This window comes from Lissotriton helveticus, chromosome 9, assembly GCF_964261635.1.
Source record: "Lissotriton helveticus chromosome 9, aLisHel1.1, whole genome shotgun sequence".
Classification (NCBI taxonomy): Eukaryota; Metazoa; Chordata; class Amphibia; order Caudata; family Salamandridae; genus Lissotriton; species Lissotriton helveticus.
In genome coordinates this window covers 405524448-405542472 of record NC_136070.1, presented here as the reverse complement: position 1 = coordinate 405542472, position 18025 = coordinate 405524448, and the positions used below count along the sequence as shown (strand labels likewise).

The window sequence follows — 18025 nt, the reverse complement described above, 5'->3', positions numbered from 1 at the left end:
ATCACCAAGATTTGTTTTGATCCTGCTAAAATATTTGTTTCCATCACACTGTAGAATAAATAAACAAATTGAACTGCTGTTATATGTTAAAATATGTGTACAGTTCATTTACAGGTATATTATGTTTTTTTATGAATTAGAAACAAAGTGAGATTCTACAGTATTCGTTTTTGCACTCCCTGTACAGAATTCCACTGGAATTATGAGATTTTGCGTTCTTGGCACACCTCGATTCTGCGGCTACTGCGTTTTCAGCATAATTATGAATTTATCGCATTTGCTACACAATTAATCATCTGGTGCATATTCTGCAGGTTTCTAACTAAAAACATTTTAACTGCCTTTCATTTTGACAAATTTCTCATTTAGCTCCAGCCTTCTCCTGTGTGCTACTCTTCCTTGCCTTCAAAATGGTTTAAGTGTGGATTATGAATCCTAGCTGTGTGTTTTGGGCTAGAGAGTGTGCTAGAAAGAGTGGCATAGACAGGGACTTTGCTTTGCCTATAGTGGACATTACTTGGGATGGCCAGATAAGGTTAAAGTGACATCAATTGCTGCCTATGGTTGAAAGCATTGTGGAATGCCAACATCCAGACCTCTTGATTGTGCACTGTGGTGGCTAAGACCTAGCACACCTAGGACTGGCAATCCTAATGAAGGATACCTTTGGTCAATTAATGGCATTTTTCCCTCACACTGCCTTGGTCTTGATTAACATTTGCCAAAGGCAGAAATGGAAGTGGTCAAATATATTCTGTCCACAGATAGATAAAGCCAGGAAACATGGCCTGCATTCCTCAGAGACCACAATATGGGCTCCATCTATAACAACAATCTACGCTTTGACATGAAGGGTTTACATAGAAATGATGGTGCTCACTTTGACAGAGAAAGGCAACAGGATGTTCTACAAGAACTTAAAAGACTGCATCCTGCATTATGTGTAGTTATCACCTACACATCATCTTTTCAGAGCCTGCCCTTTGACTGAAGATAGGTTTCTTTTTCAATTCCAATTTTCTAAGTCTCATGTAGATCCGCAAATCCGTAGCGGATCCTCAAACTAAAATCGGTCATTCAATACACACTAGTAGCACTACAGAATGGCTTATTGGATATGTGAGTGGTTCATCACTCTAACACTAGGTGTGCAAGTGAATGTGTGTGTGTGAGTTGGTGTGTAAGGTGTGTCTCAGTCTGTGAGTGGGAGAGTGAGAATCTGAGTTGGCCTGTGAGTGGATGGCTGAGTTTCTCTATCAGTCTGTGAGAGGGTGTCTGTTTGTTTGAGTGGTTGTGAGAGTGTATGTGTGTTTCACTGGATGTGACTCTTTGTAGGGGTGTCATAGTGAGTGTAAGATTTTCTGTCTTGGTGTTAGAGTGTCTGTATGGGTGTCAAGTGGATGTAGAAGTGTGTCTGGGTGTCACAGTGGGTGTAAGAGTGTCTGTCTCGTGTGTGACTAGGTGTTTGAGTGCCTGGGTATCACAGTGGGTAGGAGCGTTTCTGTGTGGGCATAAAGGTGGGTGTGAGAGTGGCTGTCTGAGTGTGTAACTGCGTGTGAAAGTTTTTGATTGGGTGCCAGCGTGGGAGTGAGAGTGTCTGTCAGTGGGTGTGAAAGTGTCTGTATGGGTGTCAGGATGGATGTGAGAGTGTCAGTCTGTGTGTGTGTGAGTGGGTATGAGAGTGACTGCATACGCGCCATATCACAGTGGCTGTGAGAGTATTTGTATGGGCATCAGAGTGGGTGTGTGAGTATATATATATATATATATATATATACATTTTTTGATTGGCATAGAGATTTGTAGATCCATCACGGATTGACATGGGCAGCTGCACTGAGCCTTGCGACGGCTCCACAGATCTTGCGTGTGGCAAAAACAACATTTTCTGGCATGTTGCTGCCCATTGTATACATTCTATTCCCACATCTATAACACACATATAGGTTCAGGAAAGCTCTAACCGGACCTCTTCATAGTTTAGATGCTGCTTTTCAGACCCAGGAACTGTTTCCTTTTATATAAAATGCCAGCCACAACTTTTCTGACAAGTTCCGGCCAGTCAATCAGGACCTTGATTTGGCGTGTGGAGCCGCAGATTCGCAAAGGATCTGATTACATAGATATACAAATTTGTTTTTCTTTTAATTCCTCAAAAACTACTGAATGGATTTACACCAAATAACAAAAAGCACTTTTTCTGGACCAAAGATTGCCTCTCTGCCAAATCTGGTGTAGTTCAGTTCAGCGGGTCGGGCTGTAGTCATGTCCAAAATCCCTATGGGAAATTACATGGGGATAGCGCATTTTGGGATCCCCCATTTTTCTTAGCCCCGCTTGCCGAACCACCCAAATACTTTCAACACAACAGCTGAACTGAGTGGTGTACTAATTTTGGAACTTTCTGAGAGATTTGTCAAAAACTTTTTTCCAATGGAAACTAGGTCCTAACTATAACTACCCACTGGTGACTGCTTGTAAGTTATATATATATAAATATTCAAAGGCTAATGTGATGTTATAATTAGGAGTTATTATTATATTTTACGCAAAAAATTCACTGAAAAAAACAAAGGCTACAGTGCTGTTTAGTTAGGTTAAGATGTCAGTGCCAACATAACATTTTGAACTGAAAAAAACACAGAAATGTACCAATTTGACAGCGATAACTATACCTTGCACCCCCACCATCCACTGCTTATGACCTCACATATTGCAGAACTCATGATAGGTTCTATGACATCATCTATGACATCACTGATTTGAAAACAAAAATTACCCGGGGGGATGGGGTCCCTGCGAAGTGAAGGTCAACCTTACACTGCACATGTCAAAGGTGGAATTCTAAGGAGAGGGGGCATGCAGTCCCATTCCCATTGCTTTATTATTTTCCAGGGACCCTATTCTCTTGGGCCAAAACTAATTAAAAAAGAGAGGAGGCAGTGCCCCTCCTCCCTGAGCCCCCTGGGACCCTAGGGTCCCCATTCCCGGGCATGTATATTATTTGAAAGGGGTGGGGGCCACACCCCTCCTCTCTGAGCCTTCACAGGCCCAGGGATCTGGGGTCCCCATCCCCTGGGGTCAGGGGTAGGTTGCCGTGTGCCAACTGGGGTCACCCACAAGGCAGTGTTTGGGGCCTGTGGGGCCCCAAATGACTCTAAGAATACTGCAGGAGCCAACATTGCTCCTGGCCAAAGGGAGCAGCTATCTATGCTTACTCCCTGCGGGTGGTAGCAATAGCTGTTCCTCTGCCCGAAGGGTGCAGAAACAAAGGAGTGCAGGCAGGAAACCAGAACAGAAGTCTGCTTCCAGCCGGCGGGAGCATGTTTAAATCTCCCGCCGGCTGAGAGAGGCCTTGGATGTTTGCTCCTTTTTGATGGGAGATTTTAAAAATCATCTCACCAGGCAGTAGCAAGTACATGTCTCACTGCCCTTGCTAGTGAGGAAGGGAAACGACTGTGTACCAGGGGCAGGCACCCCGGGACACAGTACCTGAACCCGCCATGGAGGATGGGGCTCCAGGGGCCTTTAAAGGCTCAGGAAGGGAGGCTTCAAGACCCCTCTCCTTAAACTTGGTTTAATTTCCTGGGGGATGAAGTCACCGGGACCTACAATTGCCCAGGGAGGGAGGACCACATGGCCCTCCTAACTGTTGTTTTAACCAATTAGCCCCAGAGAAGGGATCCACAGGCCCTAGAAAGGCTCGGCATGGGGGCCTCATTGACACCACCTCCCCATATTAAATTAACGGCGGGCCACTATTTTTTTTTCTGTTGCTGGCAGCCAATCTGAGCGCTCGCTACCACAGGAGCCTGGGGACAGTGGTACAGTCCCTGGCACAGTGTGACAGTTGATTGATACAGATACTTCATCCCCAACCCTTTCTCTTACACTTTTAATTGCTCCAGTTGTGTGGAGAGGCCTTTGTTCCTGCTGCAGGAGCGAAATGTCATGAACCTCTGAGCTAAGCCAGAGAAGTATAACAATACTTGGTGACCCATGAGTTGTACAGATATCTTTTTGGAACTTGCAGAATTGATTTCCCCACTCAGGATACACCGCAATTCGATACGTCACTTGTCTCTGTAGGCCAAAGGGAAGTGGAACGCCATTCTAAGGCAGCCTTCCACAGAAGGTTCAACATACCATTTGTTCAGTGTGATTAGGAAATCCTAAAGGACATTGCCTATCAGGACTTAAATTATGGACCTGGAGATCGAAGTGGCACCATGGGTTCTCAAGATCGCGGTCGCTGAACACTAAACTCAAAGCTCTAGTTGTTTTCCCTCTGTTAGAAACATTTCAGTATTCAATGTGAGAAATTATGGAGTGCAGGCACAACGTCCTGAGTGACGCGCTTCACTGAAGAATCTTCCTCAGGAACCGTCTCTTGCCAGCACGTGTATGGTGTCCATAGTTTAGAGGTTAGGATTAGTGGTGTTGCGATTAGTGACTTTGAAACCAGAGAGCAGCGTCTTACCAATGCTTCGGGCTCTTGTGAATTCAGCTGTGAAGACATTTCCATTCCTTGTGAAATTAATATTCCTCAGATAAGTTTGTGAGGGAGTTCATTTCTCTTCATTGAATTCCCTTCACAAACTTCTCGCATGGAACATTTCAGGGCAGCATCCAGCAATAGAAAAAAAAAGAAGAACTAATACTTACTTGTTTTCCTCACAAACTCAACACCAGGGCAAAACAGAAGACATTCTCTGTCACGCTGGTCATGCAGGTATCACTGCTTGGGAATAAAACATAAGGACATTGCTAATTCAAACACTTTTACCCAATGATAATCATTTGATGTTTTGACTCAAATTCTGACAACAATAATAACTAATGCAAATTATAACCACACAAAAGGTATAGAATGAAGAGAAACACTACAATTTAGGAAACGTTTTTTTAACGTCCTTCAGTATACAAAAGAAGCAAAAGCCATTGTCTAGAGGGTACGTAAGTCTAACCAGAAAGTAATATAGATGTTCAAGAAATAAAACATGTACCAGTAGGAAAGAGTAGAAAACGTGTAATAATAGTCTTGCTTTGTATTTCGGTTCTCTAAGACGACACATAAAACAAGAGCCACGGAGGGCCAGGCAGACATGATACATATCAGAACCAAGGCTCGTTTCTCAGCATCTCTTTCCCCCTCAGAGTGTTCATAATCTCTACATGTATTGATATTGTTGGCAATTGGGAAAGGTCTGAGAGAGGCAATGGGATTCAGGCATCATGCTGCTCCCCTGAAGACTGGGAATCACAATTGTACGTATCTTGACATGTATATTGGAGTATCACTGCAGACAAGACAGTAAACTACACTGACTTTCCCTATGAGTGTACACTAACATTATGAGGCTTAACCCAGGTCAATATCCAATCCTGCAGAGATTCCTCTGCGTTAGACAACCTGTGTGCAGCTACCGGGCTCCACACGACATGAGTCTTCCACACACAACCCTTCCACATGAGCACACACGTGTACACACATCTTCACAAGTAACCAGCCAAGCACCCCTTACCTTTGCAGCAGCCTTATCTTAAAAGGCAGACACTGGTGGTAAACATGCGCAGTCTAATTACTGTGAATTTACCGTGGGTGAGTCACAGGTTGTGAGACTCACCTACAGTAAATAAACCACATACCAGATGGTCAAAGAGCAAAACATCTGGGCAGATTTAGTGGGCAGAATACCTTTCCTTGCAACTGTGTATAGCTCTAAATATATTACAATTTATTACATTTACCTTGAATTTGGACTAAAATAGTTATGAGGTAAACTAAAGATAGAAGTGCTGCACTGAGCTTATCCTTGCAGATTTAACAGAGTTCAGCATTTTAAAATATATTCAGTTCACTGTAAATGTCAAGTGTCAGCCATCCTTACTCTACATTTAGTTTTAATGATTACATTTCATATTCAACATTCTAGGTTAACCATTTATCTGTGCATTTGGCATAAATGCATTCAGTGGGGACCCTAATGTGAGTAATATATGTTCAACTCATCTGCACGTCTGTGTAAATATCTAGCCTTCAAGTTGGAGAAGTTAAAGTCTTTCGCATTGATTCATCTAAAATGAGCAGTGCCCTAAATTTGCTGCTTGCACCTATGATGTGCATGTTATTGCTCTTATTGAATCCTGCTACCCTGACCAATGTACCTGCAGATTTTCCGCATAACAGAACATCTGTAATTTTAGGATAAGCAATTTCTAAGATGCATTCATTTCTTGTCTCTTTTTATTTTCAACACAGAAAATATTTTTCCATCGTGAACCCATAATAAACAGGGTGCTGTTCCCTAATCCTGCTCCAGGCTAACTACACCAAACACACCTACATGTTTTAGATGTTTATGTACTTGTGCAGTGATGGTGAATGCTTTGAATGTTCCAGCCTTGTGGTTGCTTCCTATATTATCCGTAGGGCACTTCCATGAAGCATCTCAAGGAGCATGCATATTAACACCTCTTACCCACACTTACAACAGCAGAAATGCATACCCTGCTAGCAGACTTTGTGCAACCAAGAGGGCCATCTGCCTCTGTAAAAATCTACAGATCCAAAGTATTTAAATTATCGGCAGGATTATTTGGTTCAAAGGACTTTGCTTGTGCCCATAAGGGCCATTTAGATGCACACAAATATCAACCTGTAAAGATTTTTCATGGTAGTAGTAAACAGTTGACAATTGGGATCTAGGTTGACTCTTCTATTTAAAAAAATAGCTAAACCAAAGAGATGGATTGTTTAATATAGTTTTTTTTATTTAGATTTGTTTGAGAAGAGATTCATTAGTATCATGTGTCATCTGGGGTGTAATTGGTCAATAATGTTAGAAGGGTGGGAATCTATAATATCCCAATGAGCAAGGACGTGTACCCAACTACACTGTTATGCTGGGCTTGGGACACTGGATGGTGGAAAAGGGCAGGGTAAGAGCTTTTCGTTGTCAGTTTTTTTGAAAAGTAATGCCAGTCAGCATACAGCCTCACTTCGATAGCCTAAACTCTGCTGTCCACTCTCATCCAGTTCCTTCTCAGAGCAATGTAGGGGACAGAGACCCAGCAGTGTAGGCTAGCATAAGTCCAAACCTAGCATCAGCAAACCAGACTTAGGATATGCAGTGAGAGCAAAACGTTCAGTAGCCCAGGCCTAGCTGCAGACCTATCTTTGGAAGTAGAGAGGAATCAAGAAAGGCAGGCTAGATGAAAACAGCAAACTAGAACCAGGTATCTCTCTGTCTTTCTCCACTTTAATAGAAAATATAGAAATGTTAACACAAATGTAAAGATATGAAGATCGTGTGCGTTGATTCGTGTGCTAAAGGATATGCTATTGGGTTAGTTAGGTTGTGGTGTATTGATCGGCTTCAAGTGGTTGTTAAGTTTTTAGCTGCCTTTCCTTATTATGTGGCTTTAATGCCACTCTAAGGGGCCGATTACAATCTAGTTAGGAAGGCCTCCAGAAGGGGTTCCAGAATGTGCAAATCCGATTTGGAGGCTATGTTTCCGAACAAATCTTCCCCTGTTCCGAACGACCAACTACGATGCGAAGATCTCATCCACATTGACCAAATCGTTTCCAGACCCGAAACTGTTAGTCCGACTCGTTCGCAGCCGAATCGTGCTGCGCAATTGAGCCGGCTTCTGAACAAGTGAGTACGATGCACGAGTCGGGCAGCCGTATCAACACTGTCTCAGAGAGACAAAACGGCTGTGGGAATTGGAGTTCGAGGGGCTGAGGCAGGCCCCCCTTCACTCTGAATCGGTCCCTTGGGGGTATCCATGGTTCCCCCCTTTCCATGCGTGCACCGTATGGTGGGCACCATGGGGTGCTCGCCTCAGGGTGTATGCATTTCCCCAACCACCCCTTTTTGCTATGGGAGCCAGTGTACGTGTTCAGTATTCAGGCTCCCATAGAGTTCAATGGGAGTCCGAGCAATCCGAATCCATTACCACAGGGTGCATTGGAATTGGATGCTCGGACTCACGGAGTGCAATTCGGTAGGAAAGTCCTCCGGATCCGAGTCGTATGGAGGGCTTTCCTAGCGAGATCGTAATCAGCCCCTAAGTGTTTGTGGATGTAGTAGGTATAATCTAACTTTGTCATAATAGATATGTTAATTAATGATAGGATACTATTTTCCAATATAACCTGAAAGGATGTACCACTGAGGGAGCAAACACTTAGACAACTGACTTTGAGCTGCATTGTGCACATGATGGTGTAGGGTGATGTGTTAGTGTGGCTTGGTACGCGATCAGGCTGTATAGCATCAATCACACACTTTTGCAACATAGTGCAAAGTTGTCTCTGTCATGTCTGGCATAGGTTTTGTACAACAAGGGTAAACTTGCAGTACAAAATACAATACTGAGACTAACGTTAAAACATTTTCCGCTTTGGATGTGTGCTGTACAGTGCAAAGTGGGAAAAGTTAGAAAAAATAAAAGCATTTCTCCTTTTTTACACCAGCTTCACAGAGACATTATTTATTGGTTCAAAGATCGGTCTACTATTGTCAATAATAGTCAGTGGTTTAATGGGAATGTTCATGCACCACCCAGGAAATGCCCCATTGACGCAAAGTCATTTCTTTTAGCAACTTTCCAGCACAAACTGCACTGGAAGGTAAATACAATGTACACATGTTTGTGTCGATTATTTGACACAAACCAAGAGCAAAATGTTTGTAAATCTACCCAGAGAGTAATGTTGAGTTTTTTTCTCTGAGAAATGTGTCAATCATTCCTGCAGGTCTTCAAACAAGATAGGGACTAATGGTTAGAGTCCATGGCCAGATGCAACCCTGTGGCATCAACAGACAGGTACACAACAGTCTGTGTGTAATTAATGCTTCTGAAATATGAGAGTACAAGCTTCCCTTCCTCACAGGATAGGAAGAGCACACCAACTGCAGTGCAATTGTAATTCACAGAACAGTCACAGCCAGACATTTGAAGTGCAAGTTTTCCTCTCTCACACAATAGATATAACAGATACATCATGTGCATCTTTTGACAAGATTCCCATCTACACACAAAAAGTAAACCACACCATTCCTCACACAAGAGTGTATAGCTGAGCAACATCAATGCAGGCTTCCATTGCTCTTGGAACAGGTACAGCTAGGGCTGATGTACAAGCTTCCCTCCTTCCAGGAACAGGTGCATCATGATAAGTCCAGTGAAAGCATTTGTCCTTGACACTACAGCTGCAGTGTACATGCTTCATACTGTCACAGAGCAGGTAAAAATGAGGAAATATCAGTGAAATCTTCTCTCTCAAATGTGTGGGTTGTGAAGTGCGTGGATGGTTAAGGAAGTAAAATGGTAAAGTATGGATGGTTGTGTATAATCAGCAGTTATTTCAGCACCAAGATGCCCGAAAAGTGTGAACGTTCACTTACAAAATGCATATGACATGTCATGTTATGTGTTATGTGGAGTGGTGAATGGCAGTATTTATACAGGAGCAAACAGATGGAAACACGGATAGTGGACAGTTTGATGAGTGAGAGGCTGAATTTATGTTTTGATGAATTCTGAATTTGTGTGGAAAGATGGATGCGTAGATAAATGGAGAATGTGGTTGGAAATTACATGTGAAAAGAAAACGTTGATGTATGGGTATTTGTGTAAGGATGTTTGATGGTTAGTTTGTGTGTATCTGTGCATTAAATGTCACTTTGTGTATGTGATTGTTATAGTGAATGTAGAAAATGAAAAAGGCCTACTTCTGTCAATGAAATCACCAACAGAAAGATGTGTACAGATGTACGTGTTAAAGGAGAACTACAGGCCTAAGCTGTCTTTGGTAACAGAATGAAAAAAGAGCACAGATGGAGTCAGCCCACAGAGAGAGGGAAGTAGATAAGAGTTTCAGTAGAGTAGAGAAATATAATTAGGCATAGTTGAAAAGGAAGGTCATAGACTTGCACTGCAAGAATACATATCTGAGAAAATATGTAGATAAGGTAGCACAGAGGAGCAGAATAGGTAGAAGGTTAGGCCCTGCCAAGCAGCAGATGTGTAGGGAGAAGGGCATTGCTAGGCTTCAAGTACGAGAAAAGCCAAGGACACCAATAGTGTAGCGGTGGTGTGGAAGCATAACTATTGATAACATGTGCACCTGAGTCGCATTTAGTAACCACGTCACTAGCTGTCTTTTCAGAATTATTGCATTTGATAATAATGTTGTACTTTAGCAAATGTTAATTTAATATTCAAATGCACAATGTATTCAAGGTCACAAGAATATAAAAGAAACTCCCCGTCGTATTGTAAATCAAAGCTCAGATTCCAGTTTCACGGAGCTGACTGGCTTCTGCACGTGCGCTTGCTTCTTAAATAAACTCTGCACTATATTGCCAACAGAAGTCGTGTCATCTTTTTCTTTCATCCAGCAACATGGTATATGCGTATGATTGTGATATGTGTATCAATGTGTGTATGAGTGTGCATGTGTGACCAGTTGGATATATATATGCATGGATGGATGTAATTGACCTTGATACTGCTGCATTTAGAGCTGGTTCCTTTGTGCACATGTTGAGCTGTATAAATGGTCTAGTGTCTTGAAGGGCATGGCCGTATAGGGAACCAGGGAGATCAGACGATAATTTTTTATTTCACTGGGGTCGGTGAGGCTTTCTTTAGGAGGGGTCTGACGTCTGTGTGTTTCCATTTGTCTGGGAAGGTTCCTGTGGAGATCTATGTGTTGAGGGTGCTGTTGAGTTGTGTACTGATTGGGTTTGTGGGCGCCTCTGAGTGGATGGAAGACAGGATGGCTGAGGTGGTCAGGGCGGTGGGTGGTCAGGGCGGTGAGCGGAGACCAGGTGGTAATGTTTGGTTTATGTTTGGTGGTTGGTTGAGGTTATTAGGACTGAAGGTGGAGGGTTGTAGATGTTGGTGATCTTCCTGTGGAGGTAGTCTAACAGGGAGTCACAAAGTTCTTAGGAGGTGTGGATGATTTTCTCTGTGGTTGTCAGGTTGGAGAATTCTTGGACTATTTTAACCACCCACTCTTTTTGATGCAAAACCGTATCTACCAAGAATGTGAGACAGGATTCTGCATAGAAAAATAACACCTTTTGTTTCTGACTTTGCATTTCTGCTGCACTTTAAAGCATACATACAAAGTAGGAAAAGTTTTAAAAGTTGTCTAGACATAGTATTTTTCATTGAAAGAGAATCCTTCCAGTACAAAACGTATGCTAGAGTCCTGCACACACCCTTGCACTATGGCATAACGGTATGTGCATGGCACACAACAGCAACATTCTGCTCTAGGGAGAGGGGATGAGAGAGACATATCTCTGAAGATATGGCACTCTCCTGCTCCCTCCCTGTCACACAACCCACCACAGATTTTGGGGTTTCTGAACTGCATTGGGAGACACAAAATCTGCCCTTTTGACTTAGCTACTACTGTAAGAGAAGTCTATAACAGAAAGAATAGTAATGGGCCATCTCGGATTGATGCACAGCATGTTGTTGACATGTTGATTCCAGTTCTCAGGTCACACATGCAACTTTGTTTACCATGTGTCCAAATTTACAACTTTCATTATTTACAGTGCCTCAGAATGATACAACTTGAAGAGCTATAAGAACTAATCTTTGGGATGCTAATGACCTATCTGTAAAATGTACCTGTTTGGGGTGCAATTCTCTGAGTAGATATGGTACCACCATAAACATTGGCATTGTGACCTACTGTCACACTGCAGAGACAGATGGGTGACAGTACAGGCAGAGCATAAGGGAAGCTAGTGGTGCAGTGTTGGGGGTTTTGAAGATCTATCTTGAATCTGGTGAATGTGAAAAAAGCTGGATTTTGTTGGACCAGTCATCGCCAGATAAAATAATTGGAATGCAGATCCTATGTCTGATACTTCTCATATACACCCACGGAATCAGATAGATGAAATCCTATAATGCAGTGGGGAACATATGAGCGAACTTCAATTACTAAGCGTACACATAAGGCCGGAGAGGAGTATTAAGCTACATAACTGTGCATTGATCAGATCACTGTGGTCATCATCCAGGGTGGCCAGTGCTTTATGATAAAAGTGAAGTATCTTTAACAGGGACATTGGCAAAGAAGTGCAACGAGGAATCCGTTTATAAGAGGCATGGCTTACGTAATTATGGGTGTTGAAAACTAAAATCTTGTGCTTAATAAAGCATGCCACCTGGCCAGTATTTGGGTGTCTCTCTCTGAGGTGTATGTTATTGCATCCAGAAATATAAGACAACAACAGACAACCATCTAAAGAATAATCCAGATCTATTAGCTTTACCAATGCTTTTTAGCAGAATCAAATAAATGAGTAGCAATAATGATTTTGGTGTAAAGAATTGGCATTGAAAAGGTTTCAACTCTGAAAATTTGTAGTTAAATAATGCCAAGATCTGTGGAAGAAGAGGTGGTCTTCAGAGTGTCTCAATCGCATCTGTTTCTCTTCACACTACTTCCTTCTCCTGTCTCTCAGTATGTTACGCACTCACTTTTTCTTCCCATATGCTTCTGAAATCATTTGCATATTTCACACATCATCATTTTCCTCTTTACACCTTCTTGTCACTCTCATCTTCTGCACATACTTCTGTTCATCTCCTCACTTCACCATGCCCCATGCCCCCACACACAAATCCCATCAACTCAGATTTAAGCATTTTCCTTTGGCACTGTCAATATTTATGAGTTGCATGTCTTCTTCACAGAGTTTGCCATAAAATCACAGTTACAATTCTGCACGCTCTGTACAGAGGCCAAGGATTACAAGTACGTGAAATCTGAATACCTTCATGACACACTGAAATGAACTGTGAGAAAGTCACACTACCTTCAGGTTCTCACTCTCCCTTCAGGTCTCACTCGTGCCCTGTCACAAACACTCACACACAACAATAGCACTCCCAGACGCCTAGTGGTGACTGTGTTCATGTAAAAAGTACATGTTACAAGAAAAACTAAAGAAGCACAACATGGGGAAAAAATTCTCTTAGGGTTGCAAGATGAAGTTAAAATGAAATGTTAACAGGGACTGCATTCGTGTCGTGGATTACCTCGCAGCTTACTACAGTCGTTGTTGGGAATTCAAGCATTGTTTTTTGCCTGGAAAGGACATGAATCTAGGACCCAACAGGGACCTAGTCCAGAGACAAATTTTAGTTACTGCTGTAAGTGAAAATCCTGCAGTTGGCATACTTTTATGAAGTGAGTGACAGGCAGAGGCCCCATCATACTACGCACTCTGCCATGCCTGTGATTTTTCACATATCTTTGTAGGTCACTCTGCCAAGGCCCAGTGTTAGAGGTGGGCGAGCCACTAAAAGCTCAATCCAAATGCCTAATTCTGTCTCATCTCGAGATCATCTTTAACCCTCGAGCCTAAAGGAGATGAGCTTTCATGTGCCTGTCACCATGTTCCAATGTCATGTGCCAATAATTAACAATAAAGGATAAAAGACATACATACCAATTTAATAGGTTAATTGCTCAATGAGAAACCACAAAATCTGAGATAAATCTCAGCTTCCCTGCCTGAAAACATTTTGTGATTCTAGGCAAATGTTTTATTTCACTCAGCTTCTTTTTTTCATTATCACCCATAGGAGAAATCCATAAGCATGAGCTCCAGAGGTGTTCTGTACAATAACCTTGTGTTTGATTTAAATGACTATAATTTGCACTGTTTATATAATAAGAATCTTGGCCACATACTGACTTGCCTGACCTTCACAAGAGGCATTTTCGTAACGGCGGAAGGATCAATTAATATTTCTGGGTTCATGTTTTAAAACTATCCCTTTAATAAAGGCCTCTCATCAAACAGTGATATAATCTGAAGTACCAGAGTGAATATTTCTGCATTTTGAAGAAATACACCTTTTCAAATTTGAAGTGACTATATCATATTTTTTGCCAGATGTTTTCTGCATGATTTACTTGGCGACTAATCTGACTGTCATTTTGAGGCAAACACCCAAATAGGAAATTATAAAGGGGTGTACCACCCCATCTATCCCCCCTCCCCCCCCTCCCGAAAACGATGCACCATAGGCTAGGAGGGATCAGATGAGGATTCTGCTAACCGGTTATGGAGGAGTCATCATAGTTGGTTCTCTGAATCAGGTATCTAACAAGAGAGGGTGGCTAGATAGGAGGGTTCTACCAACTATCGCCAAGCTTAAAATCGGGGCCATAGTCTCTCACTTCTCATCTTGTTTGTGTTGATGTTCTGGCCAATCATGGCTGCCTGTTCTCCTCCTTTTTCGTCATTTGTTTCACATTGGTAATGTCTTGTTCCTACTAGCTTATATAACCACTGGAAATGTAAGATTTTTTAAAAATCTTCTGATTTTCTCCTCAACATACAGCTCTGGTTGTTCAGATGTCCCCACTGGGATTGCTCTTCTTTCACGTCTAAATATGTCTCCTATGTATGTGTAATCTAAATGTACTGATTAGATTTGAAGAAATATAATTTAACACTCCTATTTTTTTGAAGTGTTAACTTTTTCTCCTCTCAAATTATGTTTAAAGTGTTCTGTTATTTGTAAGCGAATTGTTTGCCTTAAAAATGAGAGTATGTAGCATGACAGCCAGAGCAGACGACTTTAAAATTGGTGAACCAAGTAAAGTCTTGACGTTGGTTCAATATCCTATGATTCTGGTCGAGCCACTTACTCTTCCCATGCCTAAAATTGAATGTGACCTTGTGTAATGTAACTGGTGCTCATGTAAAGTGCTCCAATACCTTCGGGTCAAGTTTGTGCTATATAAAACTGCAAACAAATAGCTTACTTCTCTGTCAAGCTTTATATTACCACAAAAAATAGGAATAGGTGAGTTTTGAAATTGGAGATGACAAGTTCAAAACATCAGAACTCTGAAATTGGGCTCTCTCTTCTAAAACACTCCACACTTGTGGAATGCCATATATATCTCTACCTTAGGATTTTCCCTTTTGCTGGAACAGTTTTCAAATCATTCTGTTTTCTCATGTTCAAAGCCTTTGTTTTGGATGCTACTTTAATCTTCATTGCTGCTTTTCCTGTTCTTTTTTTCTTCGATTTTGCATTATTTCTTAATGTATGTTATTTGTATTTGGATAGTCTTTTGAACAATTCTTGAATCTTGTATTAAATCTAGTGATGTGCTTAATGTGCATCCTCATGTTACATTGATCTTGTAAAGCTCTCCATTGGTCTTCAGCTTGGTTTTATCATGACATTGTTCAAACAAATTAAATATCTACCCTCAGATGCATCAAGCATCCATTTTGCGATTCCTTATTAGCGAAAAATAAGGATTCGCTAATAAGGAATTGCAAAATGCCATGCATCAAGAACTCGCTTTAAAAATAGCGATTTCTTAAAATTCCTTAATTGCGAATCGCAATTAAGGAATACCTCCCCATTCTTTCCTATGGGCCTAGAGGCCCATAGGAATGAATGGGAAGACATTCTCAATTTTCGATTAGCAATTAGAGAATCGCAAATTGAGAATGCAATTTCAAGGGTGCAGGGGTGTCCAAAGGACACCCTGTTTCCCCCCTGAAATCTGCATATGGGTACATCTTGCACACACACATGCCCTAAGGGCATGTGTGTGTATAAAATGGAACTTTGAAAAATGCACTTTAGTGCATTTTTCAATGTTTTTGCAAATTACCATGAAGTTCAACTTCATGGTAATTTGCTACTCCTATTTGCGAAATCGCTATTTTTTTTAGTTTGATGCATTGCATTTAAGGAATCTCAATTTGGGATTCCTTAAATGCAATCGCAATTTAAGGGATCTCAATTTAGAGATTCCTTAATTGCGATTTTTGCATTTGGGATGATGCATCCCAAATGCAAAAATACCGGTCGCAAAGGGGCAGATTATGAGAATCTGCCCGTGTGCGACCTGTTTTTTGCTTGATGCATCTGGGCATAGACACTTTGGAGATATGGCACTTTGGGGGTTGTATGTAGGGTTTTAATAAATACAAATAAAAACTATGTGAAAACAAATTTGCTTATTTTTAACGAACTATTATTGTTAAATGATCCCTACAACAGATAGTGGGCCAGATGTACGACCAGTTTTTGCGTGTGCAAACGGGATTGCGACCCGTTGGCGCATGCAAAAATTACATGCCCATGTACAAACACTATTTTGAGACTCGCTATTAGGAAGGGCGTTCCCTTCCTAATAGCGACTCTTTAGCCATGTATGAATTTTTTGCTACCACAAGTGCGGTTGCAAAACACTCACAATTTACCACCCTTTTGATGGTAATTGAGTCGCAAATTGCAAGGGGTCCCCAGGAGACCCCTTCCCCTTTGTGACTGGCTCTAAAAATATTTGTTAAGGGCAGGCAGTAAAACTGGCTGCATTTAAAAAAAAATAACTGTTTATTGACAAGCAGTCCCAGACATTTAGGTCTGCTGAGCCCAGCAGGCCACTATTCCTGGGATGGCCAGCCATTCCCAATGGGTTGCAAATTGCGAGTGGCTCATTAATATTCATGAGCCTCGCATTTTGCAACCCCATTGGCAATCGCACATTTCAAATTGCGACTCGCAATTTGTGACTCACAATTGAGCGCAAATTGCGACTCGCAATTTGGAATGGTCGTACATATGGCCCAGTGTCTTTAGTTCTCAGCTCTATATTGACGTCATCTTCTTCCCATCACAATACTCCAGTTTCTGGTTGCATCTATGAGTATTGTATTATTTCAAATGTGTCGGAACCTTTTTCCAAGGATACAGGTATTATGAAATATTTAAAAAGTAATTAAAATAGAAACAAGATTTAAATGATGAAATGATTGGAATGTATCAACTAAATTGTTCTGTTTTTCACAGGGGCAACACTATGAAGAGGAAAAACGAGCACTAGGCCATGAAGTATTGGCGCTCAATAACCATCTAATAGAAGCAAAAGTGACAATAGATAAGCTATCAGAAGACAATGTAAGTATTGATCTACTGATATTGTTTTTTATAAAATGCTGATAGTTTCTGAAGATAAACCACATCATTAACAGTTTTTACTGCCCATGCATAATGCCTCATCTTTGGTCTTCCCTGTAGTCTTTAGAAGAAGTATTTAAGCTCTGTGTTTGGAGCACAGGACTCAAAATTGTTTAAGATTGTACAAAGTTAATCAATTTACGTATGCTCCTGGGCAGACCCACCAGTCCAGGGTGCAGAGGAATACATGATGGAACCACCTGAGTGAATTACTGGACTAAGACCAAATTCACAGTTTTTGTGTCGTAATGGCTACTTCAACTCTTGTCAGTTTTGGAAGCAATTTCCAACAATCATAGTTATAAACGTTTCTTTGATAAAAAGAATGTATTTGGTGAACAGCAAAAAACAATATCTTTTTCTGCTTTTCCATGAGATTGTGATCATTAGCTTATAAGCTGGTCCAAATGCATTTCAGGACTGATTGTCCCTTCCTCGGGGGCTGATATTACAAATGTAGTGAAAATCCATATTGGTAAATGAGGTTAGTCTTGAACTGATGTTTTGCAAAGAGGACTCTCCAAAAGATATCTTGTGAAGAAGGCTCTGAAAACAGCCATTCCCTAAAGTGGATTTTCATTCCATGACATAAATTCATCAAAAAGAAATTCACAACAATGATTGCTGAAGATCTCTTCCAATACCAGTAAGTGTTGGAATAGTCATTGGGTAAGAAAAGCTGTTCCCTGGATGCCACTCAAGTAGTTCTCTGAGGTGATTCTATCATGGATCCCTCTAGACTTGCCAGAATCTTGACAAAGTCCTCCACTTTACCACCCAGACCTAACTGAGATTTCAACATTCATCACAGACATCTCACACTACTGCAGCCAATCTGACTGGCTTATATCATATAAAGTTTCCAACATAAGTTACTAAACGAAAAAACAATCTTTACCCAACACGGATCATCAGTGCAGATATAAAGCCCTTCACCAACCAGAAGCTACAGCAACACATCCCAGTTCAAGTTGTT

At 41.4% G+C, this 18025-nt stretch overlaps 1 protein-coding gene across 3 annotated transcripts in view; it reads left to right on the top strand.

Moving 5' to 3' along the window:
* BEGAIN (brain enriched guanylate kinase associated) overlaps positions 1-18025 on the top strand; it is a 951845-nt gene that overhangs the window by 786754 nt on the left and 147066 nt on the right. For all 3 annotated transcript variants that reach the window (XM_078662071.1, XM_078662070.1, XM_078662069.1), the window contains one exon: positions 16882-16989. In XM_078662071.1, the coding sequence (XP_078518197.1) occupies positions 16882-16989 (108 nt within the window). The remainder of the gene's footprint in view (positions 1-16881; positions 16990-18025) is intronic.